An 11,486-nucleotide genomic window follows, 5' to 3' on the forward strand; every position below is an offset into this window, starting at 1 on the left:
GTCGCCAATGGCCAAGCACTTTAAATCGCAACAATATCGTTGATAAAGAAACGAGAGCTAAAGTAACTTAATCCTCCAAAAATGTTTGTGCACTCATTCAGCGATAATTAAACCACTCAAAAAGTGAATGATTGGACGTAATAACTCAGTGTGGTTTTGAGCGCCCAACTTGAAATGTGGTGCAGGGGATTTAAGTATTGGTGAAATAGGATTCTGTTTGTTTAGTTAATTCATTCCTAAAAGTTGTTTTTTTTGATCATAAGCCATGATAAAAAAGTAACAAAAACAGGCTGACAATAAGTAGTCAGCTGTTTGTGGCACAACCAGATAAGTTAGGGATGAGAATACAGTCGCAACATATTCAATCCAGAGTGCCTTGATACGAGAAATTGAAAACCTAATAGAGTTACAACAGGAAACCCAGTCTCCATCAACCTTAGGGTAGTATGTGGTATGAGTACTCATAAGAGTAAAGATCGGTGGCCCTGATGAGCATCTCGCTGTCTACGTTGAGAAAGTACCCGGTGATCAGCTGTCTTAAGTGCGTTTTGAGCGACTGTCAGACTTAAACTGAAAACTAATACTAAGAAGAAATTAACTCATATCTAATTGGGAATGAGATGCTCCAGTATTGTTTCTCAAAGACTGAAGGTTTAAAATGCTTACACTTTATTGGTAGAAGTTATGCAGTAGAATATTTGAAGAGAAACGGATATGGGGAGGTCAAGTACGAAGAATGTTAGGGGGTGTCATAATATCACATCTGTGAGCGTTGGAGCGACCACTAGTTTATAGTGAAAATATGATTCTTTAATCCAGGCAATAAGTGCTTTTTAGTTTCTGTTTACATAACAACAAAGCTAAGCAAGGGTTTAACTTTCTGTGATGAGTAAGACAATGATTTTAGTTGATACTGGAAATACATACACCATGTTAAAGATAAGAATATAAAGTTTTGTGATTTGTATAAACAGCATCACTATGAAAAACAACACAATAGATTGATGGGATGCCAACAGGATTAGGACGTTTACCCAACATAAAAACCTATAATTTTATTCTGTATTTTTGTCAATTTGAAAACCATATATGAGGGGGATTTATGACTGGCAGGAATAAAAAGAGAAATTTCTATCGCATAAAATTGCGACACTTTTGTGATAAGTCATTAGAGCCAATCGCCACATTATAAAATCAAAAGCCAAAGATACAAAAAGAAATAATAAACAGGAATAAATGCGCGGCAGGATCATGTTGTTTGCATAAATTTTACTCCTGTTTCTCTTTGGAGTTTGCATTTTTTGATCAGACAGTACATAGGGACCATAATTAATGAAAAATAAAATCCAAAATAAAAGGTTATAATTAAAAGCTGAAACGGAATAAGAAGGATAACTTTGCTTATTGGAGGCAGAACAAGCCTAGTTTTACCAATCAAAAAATTATTACAGGTAGCATTTTTCGGTATGTGTGTGGCGCACACACCTGGAGTTGATGTTGTTATTGAACCTGGATGAAACAGCCAAAAAAAGGGTAGTAAGCCAGAGCAAAAAGTACAACCAGACAAATTGTTGCTGTCGATAGGTCATCAGGCAGAGTGGTGGTGGTACGGCAATGGACGGGCTGACATATAGCCACATAGTCCTTCGTAGGCCAATTAGCACTAGTGAGAGGATGGGACTAGAAGAGAGAAATCAGCACAGACTGAAGAGTGTAACACAAAACCTTGCAGGAAGCATCCAGCATAAGAGATTACATGAATGGTGGATAGAAGATCCACAAGGAATTTGGGATAAAATCCTGCTGTCCCATAAAGTCCATTGATACACAGATTACAGAGGAAGATGTACATGGGTTCATGAAGGCTTTTGTCCATAATAATTGTCACAATAATGGTCACATTTACCAACCAAATCACACAGTAACACAGTAAAGTGAGAGCAAAGAGAGTAACTCTGTAGTTTGCTATATCATTTAACCCTGACAGAGTAAACATAGTAAACGAAACATTATCCATATTAAAAAAAGAAAATAATTTTTTTTACAATTCTACAATCATTAAATATTTAAAACAACTATTCTATCACACTAGAGAAAGGAAATTGCATTTGGAAACACTACTAAAATGGACATCTAGCTCTTTGTCTGTCCGTCCCTAACAGCCTGAACTGTCAGTCTGATATCACTTCATATCCTTTCATAAGAGAAACAGATAATGAGCACGTGAACATGGCCCAATCCATCGGCCCAATGATGATGTGGTTGAATGTTGGTAGCAGTCTTGGGAGTAACAGGTTACTGTAATTCTACTACTACTAGAGTAACTAGAAATGTAACGTCATGTATAAATGTAAATATTACTTTTTATAATTAAATAAGCAATTACCGACATTTAAATGTGCTCATTAACAGCCAACGTATCTGACTGGATGGCAGAAGTTGCTGCACAGGGTTCTGGCTGTTAGTCAGTAGCTGTGCTGGGGAGAGGAGGGTCTGTGGTGCTGTGCAGCTCTGTGGTGATGGTCAACTGTGAGACTGAGGCACTAGGCAGCTGAAAAAGCCAATAGGGAGCACAACTTCTTCTGGGTACTTCAACAACAGGGTAATCACTGAAAATGGCATGGCCAGACCCAATCAAAGATGGCTGAAGGTGGCTCCTCCACTTTTCCATTTAAGTCTAAAGTTCAAGAAGTGGGCTAACTGGCTCAGGACAGTGAAGCGGAAGGCTAGCCGGCCAGAGGCTAACAATCAAGAGGCTTGCCAATTTTGAGGCAGGCCAGAGGCTAAAGATTCTCAGGCTAGCTGACTGAGATGCAGGCTGGAGGCTAGAAGACTGGGAATCATGTTTGTTTTTAGCCGGCATGGATGCAGAGGTGGCTAGAGTGAATGAAGAATGACACTTCTTGGGCAAACTGAGGACTTAAGGAAGTCTGGTTCTTCATTTAGAAGGATTTACTTGGTCACTCAATAAAAAAATGGCAGGCAATGCAAGTCCATCTGGTCAGTTTGTACTGTCCTAGGATGGGTATGACGCAGCAAGGATCCAAATGCAGGCAACCAGGCAAATTCAGTTACAGTTTGTCTGAGTTAAAAGCATGAGACGATCATACTGGCAGAGTCACATTGGAGACCAGCGACTAAGGCGAAATCCCTCTGGAGGCAGACAGAAGAGGTGGAACCTTTCTGGAGGCCGGTAGGCCTAAAGCAGGAAGAAGGTCAAGACCAGAGATCAACGGTTGGAGTGCCAAGGAAACAAAAGACTGCTGCTCATCCACAAGGGACAGCTACAGTACAGGAACAATTTCGAGGTAAAGCAGAGCTAGTTTGGTACTTCCATCTGTAGATTGCTACCATGTGGGCAAACTCAGGATCACGCTTCCAAAATACTGTGAGGGACTCCTCACCATAAAAAACATCTTTACTCACTCTAAAATCAGTCCATGAAAAAGGCAGGTTGGGCTGGTGACTGCCTGCATGGTCAGTCATGGTGCTGGGCAGCGGAGGCTCTGTGGCAGCTATGATGCCGAAGCTCTGGGCAGCTAAGAAAGCTGATGGCCTCAGGACCACAACTTCTTCTGGGGACTCAAACGCAGGGATACTCCCTAAAAATGGCAAGATCAAACCAAATCAAGGATAGCTGCCATACATGAGGGTGGCTCCTTCACTGGTCAATTTAAGGTTTATAAATTTAGCAGATACAGTCAGAACATGGCAGGCCTCCAGCTAGCACACTCGTAAACAGACGTAAACATTCAGCTTGTCTCATATTTTACAAACAACACAGTATATAGACAAATATGATAAAAGTACTCAAGGTTCTATTAATCTGGATTTAAAAAGAAAACAAACTACAAAAAATCCCACTAAGCTAGGTATAGGTAGATAGATAGGTACAGATTCAGGTTCAGGTTTAGATTTTAGGTTTTAGGGTAGAGAGGCTAGAAAGCAAAAGCTTGAAGCAACATCTGACGATCCGGCCAGGAGCAAGTGGAGATTAGCTAGTATAAATACTGGAGAGTGTAACTGGGGATTGAGGAACAGGTGAGCAGGTGGATGTTGGAGTCAGGTCACTGGGAGCAGTGGAAACGTCTGACGGCGTCTGGTTGACAGATGGACAGGTGGCACGGGCCTTGGCAAGTGAGAAGTGGAAACAAGGATACAGGGGGAGACTGAGTCAAATAAAAACAATGTCATGCAGAGCCTGCTACAGCCTTTGAAAGACAGAGTGAATAGAAGAGGTAAGGATAATGTGGTGGCACTAGAGGTGCCTGATTTCAGGGTTGCCATTGCCAGCCCAGACCCTCCCCCTGAGCACGGCCCTTTTTAGCCGATTGAATGAATGAATGGATTTAAATAAATTTAAAAAATAACATGTTATGCCTGGGGTAGGTAAAATCCCATCCCGTCCCTTCAGACCTCCCTCTAAAGCTACTCCCCCAACACATGAACACCAAAGACCAGTGGTTCCCAACCTGGGGGTCACCTCTAGGGGTCGTCAAAGCTTAACAGGGGGTCGCGAGGCCTTCTTGTTTTTCAGGAATGTAAGACAACTTAAAAAATATACACACTGGACCTATACCTCATTTCATTAATCTATGTAAAGAAACCCAAATTAAATTGTTTAGATTATATTTACGATCTAAACTTTAAAGACCTGAAGACGAACTATATTCACAGAGCCTTCACGTTTTGACTAACAGCCCCATTCTGCAGTAGAAAAAGTACACAGATAAAAAAGAGCTAAAAAAAATCAAGCAAGGAAACAGTCCATGTTTACATCTTTGTGTGAATGTAAATTCAGAATAGCAATACTGTATACTATAACTCTTGGACTCAATGGCCAAGCTTCAGGCAGAAGATAACTTTAAAAAGTACATAATACAGACAGAGAACTGTTCCTAAATTAAGAGCCATTGTAAGAGCCATTGTTACTCTACAGCATTCCGTAATAAAATGTACACATCTCTTGCCATCAAAAGTAAAGTTAATCCAACCAGCTCTTCTGTCCTCTGAGGCTGGGATCTGAAGTCAATATTTTTGCTGGTTATTTGACAATGTGTCAGTTACTTTGGAGTTCAGTAAATGTTGAGTAAGTTAAGTCCTACAGTCTCCAGGCTGCCAGTTGAAGTTGTGAAAACAGGGGCATTTTGACTTATAGACTTATAGGTGTTTTTGTCTATTAAACCATAAGATTATTAAAACAGTACCAGATTCGTATGTTATTTCTAACATACATCAGGTTTGCACATATTCCTCTGTCCCTGAAATAACAGATGAAGAGACTTTTCTCTACTAAAGACCACTGACATTTTGATTGGATGACAGCATATTGACCAAAGAACCGACCACAAGGTGTCAGCCCTAAAGACTACCCTTGGATTTCAGATTTTTAATATGCTGTCCTACTTTAGTTTGCATGCATTTCTTTCCAGTATGAAAATTAACTTCCAGAAGCTTTCTGATGTTTTTGATTAAATTATAAATAATTTCTTCATTTATTAAGTAGGTTGGTTACAGCATTATTTAAGAGTTGGCTGTCTCAGTCCGTTTATATTATACAACATCCATTGATTACCTACTCACTAATCCACCTGCTGACACAGTGATGTTAACACACCACATAACTTCAGTATGTTTTTGGGTTCTTGTATGTTAAGCCATAAACCTGTACACCTTTCAATTTAGAAACCATGTATCTCCCGATGTTTATCGTGGCTCACGTGCCGGGTCATGGCACCTTTGTGTGCATAATGTTATTTCAAAATGAATTTATTTGGGGTATTTTTGTATTTGTTCTATGTAGGCTACTCAATTAAAGTGAAAACAAACGTATGTTAAAGACAGTATAACAATAACAGAGAATGTAGTTTGCAGACGTACAGTATTCATCCCGCTTGTGTCTTTGTTGTTTAACAGCCACTGAGGCATACATTTGTTCAACATATCAAAAGTTGTCCAGATGTCATCTTTAGATTGTATGTAAGGATTTTGGGTGTGAGGTGTTATGATGATGAGACTAGTGTTTACAGCAGTCTGTAACTGTCAATACTAGTTTACCTTTATACAATTTAAAACAAACAGGCTAGGTCCAGGGCCGGTTTTATTGCCCAGTTCTATTTTATCTTTTGTCAAAGACTGGGTCACAAAGGACTTGTTTGTAAAAAAGGAAAAAAAAAGAAGCAGCATAAATTAGTGCTTATTTAGCTGTGGTAATAGAAACAAAGATGTGAAATATAAAGGCCACTTTTTAAATTAATCTATGGTTTGTTGTGTGTAGAAGTAATGATAAGTAATAATAATAATAGTAATAAAATCAAACTATGTACCATACTGAATTGGATAGCATCATATAATTTGGTATCGTATTAAATCCAACTGTGTAAAATTGCACTGCTTTGCAATTGGGGTGCATTGTATCATATCACATTGGCAATGCATTGAGATTTATATCGCATCAGTCTCATTAATAGAAATGCACATACCTACTTTTTAATTTTCAAATTTTAATTCCTTGAATCACTTTCTCTTTTAATTCCCCACAACTCATGCAAGATCAGTTTTGAAGCACAGCTATCTAAAATGTAAAAAAAAAGGTATACATTTTATGATCAGGTACAGATTTATTGAAAGGAATACATGGCTGAAAACACATCGTGATTTTGGAAACATTAAATATATAACTGTTAGATGAAATATAGTTGCCTTTTTCTATGCCAGCCGACCATCTAAATAACTACATTGCCTTTCTTTCAGTTTGTTCTAAAAACTGAACCTTTGGTGGGTCAAAGTATAACTGTCACATTGTTTTACTGATACAACAATACAATTATTATTGTCAGAAGTATTTCTCCCAAATCACATGACAGACACAAACAGGATTCTTCTTTTTGGCAGACCAACTCATAAGTTTTGTCTAAAAGCTGAATCTTTTACCACACATAAAACTTTGAAATCGGATTTCTTATTTTGTGTCAGTTTGAAACCATAGATCAGGGGGATTATAATTGGGAGGGGCAACAAGAAATTCTATTGGCCATAAAATTCTCAACACTTTGTGATATTATCTTTTGACGCCAAAATCGCACATATAAAATAGATCAAAAGCCAGAGATCCGAAAAAAAATAATTTAAACAGAATAAATGTGGCGCAACATGTCTGCATAAATTACTCTTGCTGTTTCTCTTTGGATGTTAAGCATTGTTCTGATTATATATATGTAAGATCCCAAACAACAAAAATAACAGAACCAGAACAAAAAGTATAATTAAAAGCTGTGGCAACAATAAACATTTGCTATGGATGGCAGAACAAGGCTTTGTTTACCAATCAATAAAACATTATATACAGTAGGGATTTCTTGCGGTTATGTGTTTGGTATGTGTGAGCCACATAACTGCAGTCTTGATGTGGTTATTGTGCTCAGGAACAACAGGTAAAATGGAACAAGCCAAGCTAAAAACAAAAACACACAAACTCTTTGCATAGTCATCACAGAGTGGTATACCAGAGGACGACATATAGCCACATATCTGTCATAGGCCATTAGCACTAGAAGAGAGAAATCAGCACAGACTGAAGAGTGCAACACAAAACCTTGCAGGAAGCATCCAGCGTAAGAGATTACATGAGTGGTGGATAGAAGATCCATGAGAAATTTAGGATAAAATCCTGCTGTCCCATAAAGTCCATTGATACACAGATTACAGAGGAAGATGTACATGGGTTCATGAAGGCTTTTGTCCATAATAATTGTCACAATAATGGTCACATTTACCAACCAAATCACACAGTAACACAGTAAAGTGAGAGCAAACAGAGTAACTCTGTAGTTTGTTGTCCCATTTAACCCAGACAGAGTAAACATAGTAATAACTGAAACATTATCCATCACAGAATCTTACAGTTTACCGTGTTTCAGATGTAATACTGCACAGATATGAAATTGCATTACCACAAACTAATTTGTGGGGAGGAAAAGGGGCATGCTTTTTTTGTCTCTACCCATCCCTAACCTGATGTGTTACCATTGGTTTATATTATTTTGTAGCAGTAACACTCAATGACATTGTACACATGGGACTTCAAGCTTCCAATCTGGGATGTTGCTGTTGTGTGATGTATAGTATTTGCTTCTAAACATAGACATTTTATAGAAAATCTGATCTGAAGTCTGATGGAGCAAAGGACAAGTAGTGAAACAATCAGACAAGACAACAGCCGTTGCTTTTTGCTTTTTGTGCCAACTGTGATTTGAGCACTGCATTATGTTAAACCAAGACTCCATGAACTTATTAGTTACTCTGAGTCATGAGTGTTGTACAGAGTACTTAGATAACACACCCATTGCAGTGGATGATAACAATCATCGCCGTCACCACAAAACTGTTGGCTAATGCTAGCTAGGCCCCCTTAGCACGAACACAACTCTGTGCCATTGAGTCTATCACAGCAGGTGTTGAAATAACCATATCGTGAAACACATTTAACGTCTAGTGGGAATGATTGCTATAATGAACACTTTCCCCTTTCTTTGTGAAATACAAACTTAATAGCCAATGGTTCCTACCAGATGTTGGGATAGATGACTTAAATTACAGTTTCACTTGAACTACTTGATAGCCAGTCAGAATTGAGACGTCCTTCTGTAGATACTTACTGATTGTGGAAGTAGTAGAATTACTTGAAGGAAACAACTCAACCCACCGACTATAATAGTGTACCAGAACAAGTAATTGGGTGTATCCCAAGGAAGTACGGGGCAGGGGGCCCATGAGGTCCAAACATGCAATCCAATGGTTCCGTCACTTTGGTCTATTGATGTAAGCCAGAGGTTTCCTAGACTCGGGTTTGTATTTCTGAAAAACAGTACAATAGTTCAAATATTCTGCAACATCTGTTCATATTTTTGGTACTTGACTTCACAAATCCTTAGTCAGAGACAGACCATGCTGCTTTAAAAGAAAATAGTTCACAAACATCATAATATGAATATACATAATTTTGTGACTTTCTAAGTAGAGTTTCAGAGAGTGACACTGACGATGTGTTTTCTTATTTCTTGTAACTTCAGGCCATAAACAAAAGGGTTCAGAATTGGAGGTACAATTGCAAACTCCAATGATAAAATTACAGCTAACAATGGGTTTAGCTTTTCAACATTAACACGACTTAAGGCAACGTCAAAAAATAAACAGAGGGAATAACTGACAAATGAAATAGTATGTGGCAAACATAATAATATAATTCGAAAGTAGGTATACAAAACATAAAGCAGGGGAATAATTATTATATATGTGGTTACCAGAAAGCCAACAATATTGTTGATCAAAGTGGAAACACATGACAGTTTAGCAATATTCCAGATGGCACAGTATACTTTTACAAGGTTGTTGCCACACAAAGGAAGCCTGATGGTCAAATAAAGACACATTCCTAAAGAAAAGGCTGGACAGACCCAAGCTAAAGCTGTCAACCCCCAGACTGTCTTAGGGGTCATCTTGCTGTTATAGTATAAAGGATGGCACACAGCAACATATCTATCATATGCCATAATGCCAAGAATCATCATTTCATAGGAGGCATATGTGTAAATTATATAGATTTGAGTAAAACAAGCAGGACGTGCTATTAAATGAGTATCTGCCAGAAGGTCCATGAGGAATCTTGGGAAGAAACCACTCAAACCATACAGAGAGTTGACAGACAAAAAGGCAATAAAAATATACATGGGCTCATGAAGTGCTCTCTCTTGTGATATTATCAGTATTATAACAAGATTAGCAAAGACAATAAGGGCAAACAGCAGGAGGCACAGGACAAATGCTGGATAGCGGTAATACCCTATGTCTGCAAACATGGTGAGGTTAAAGTGAAACACTATAGTTTAATTTTCCATTTCACTCATAACAGGTTGAACTAGAGATTCCTTGTAAAAAAAAAAAAAAAAGCCTTAAACCTTCTTTATATCTTTCAGTATTGTATCTTCAAATCAGGAAATCATGTCCTCTAATATTGAGATCCTAACACTGTGAGGTAGAACACTAATCACGGTGTGTAATTACTTACAGCTTATTGTTTTAAGCAAACAAATAATGCTGAAATAAGTATGATACAAATGTTTAATAAAATATTATGCCCTAGGTGGCGCTAAATTTCCGTGGCAAATCTTTACAGATTAAATTTTAGTTTTCAGCAACATTTCTACGACTTCTACGACAAAAGTGTTATTAAACTTGAAAAAAGCCCAGTTTGACGACAGAGTACAGAACCAAGGTGCAGAGAGGCAGATAGCTAGCTTCTTGCTAAAGTACGCTAACTACTAACTGCTGCTAAGTGTAGCTGCAGGGTGGGAAATTAACTTTTTAAAAAGTTCTACCAGCTACTGACAAATGTTTAAAATAAGCAGCCACTCAAAAGTAGGCTAGCATTTTCTGAAATCTACAATCTACTTTCATATTTGACTTGCATTTGACAGGCGCCATTGTGACGTCACGGATTGCTTTGTAGATTAACACATTGGCATTATGGTCGTCACCGTGATGGTTTGTCAGGGCCAGCAGAGGTGACGTACTGCAAGAACTCATCTGTAGCAGTAAACAATGCCGGCTCGCCTGCTCACAAAATTCTTGTATTACAGATAAACAGTACACTAAAATATGTTTCTGAAATGATTTTATGTGAGAAATAGGCAACACAGTGACATAATCTTGATTCATATTTGAACAGCACTGCCTAGTTGGACAGTTTGATCTGAGTTTTGTGCTTTGCGTTTTCAAATGACTTTGAAGTAGCTACGGCCAAAAGCATACCCTGCTTTATGGTCTATTTTACTCTAAATTGGACAATAATTTAAAAATTGTGTTGCGTGGAAGACTTGAAACTAGAGATTAAGACCATAATATATATACACAGACCTAGACACAGACATACATACATCGGTATGTTTTCATTAGTGTATAATCACCTAAATATAGGCATTGTTGTTGTTGTGTTTTTGTTACCTTAAAATATACTGTTTTTATCTACTTACCAGTTCCACTACAATGTTTATGGCTAATATGTAATCTCAGTTGAAATGGCATTAATCTTCATCCATGAATAATTATCTCTATCAATAAGGTGAATGATCAAACTCATGGAACTAAATTTCTATAATATTCAACATGATGCAAAATGATGACGATGATGATGATGATGATGATGATGATGATATAATATTGGAGATTATATGTTAATATTTCTGAGTGAGCAGGATAGTGGTGCAGTAGCAGACACAACCCAGATGACCTTTAATTTATGTATCTGTTATTTAATTAATCTCACTTCTTCTTTACTTTCTTCCCTGGGTTTCTCACTTTCACTCTCAATTCCCCACAACTCATGCAAAATAAGTTTTGAGACACAGCTATGTGAAAGAAGCTACACATTTTATGATCAGTTACAGATTTATTGAAAGCAACATATGGCTGAAAACACATTAAATGTG

General features: G+C 37.8%; 2 protein-coding genes and 1 pseudogene across 2 annotated transcripts in view; all 3 read right to left on the bottom strand.

Annotated features, from left to right (window-relative positions):
* Positions 1 to 2,017, bottom strand: part of LOC118339301 (olfactory receptor 8I2-like) — a 5,260-nt gene extending 3,243 nt beyond the window's left edge. The window contains 1 exon segment of the mRNA XM_035676881.1: positions 1,262 to 2,017. Within this exon segment, the coding sequence (XP_035532774.1) occupies positions 1,262 to 2,017 (756 nt within the window).
* A 1,101-nt stretch (positions 2,018 to 3,118) lies between these two features.
* LOC118339302 lies at positions 3,119 to 7,889 on the bottom strand (annotated as a pseudogene).
* A 1,134-nt stretch (positions 7,890 to 9,023) lies between these two features.
* Positions 9,024 to 9,896, bottom strand: LOC118339304 (olfactory receptor 1468-like). Its single transcript, XM_035676884.1, is given in 1 exon segment — positions 9,024 to 9,896. A coding segment is annotated over 1 exon segment (873 nt).
* Between the last annotated feature and the right edge of the window lie 1,590 nt (positions 9,897 to 11,486).

The sequence above is a fragment of the Morone saxatilis genome, unplaced genomic scaffold (genome assembly GCF_004916995.1).
Source record: "Morone saxatilis isolate NCDOM2014 unplaced genomic scaffold, NCSU_SB_2.0 Contig5, whole genome shotgun sequence".
NCBI lineage: Eukaryota > Metazoa > Chordata > Actinopteri > Moronidae > Morone > Morone saxatilis.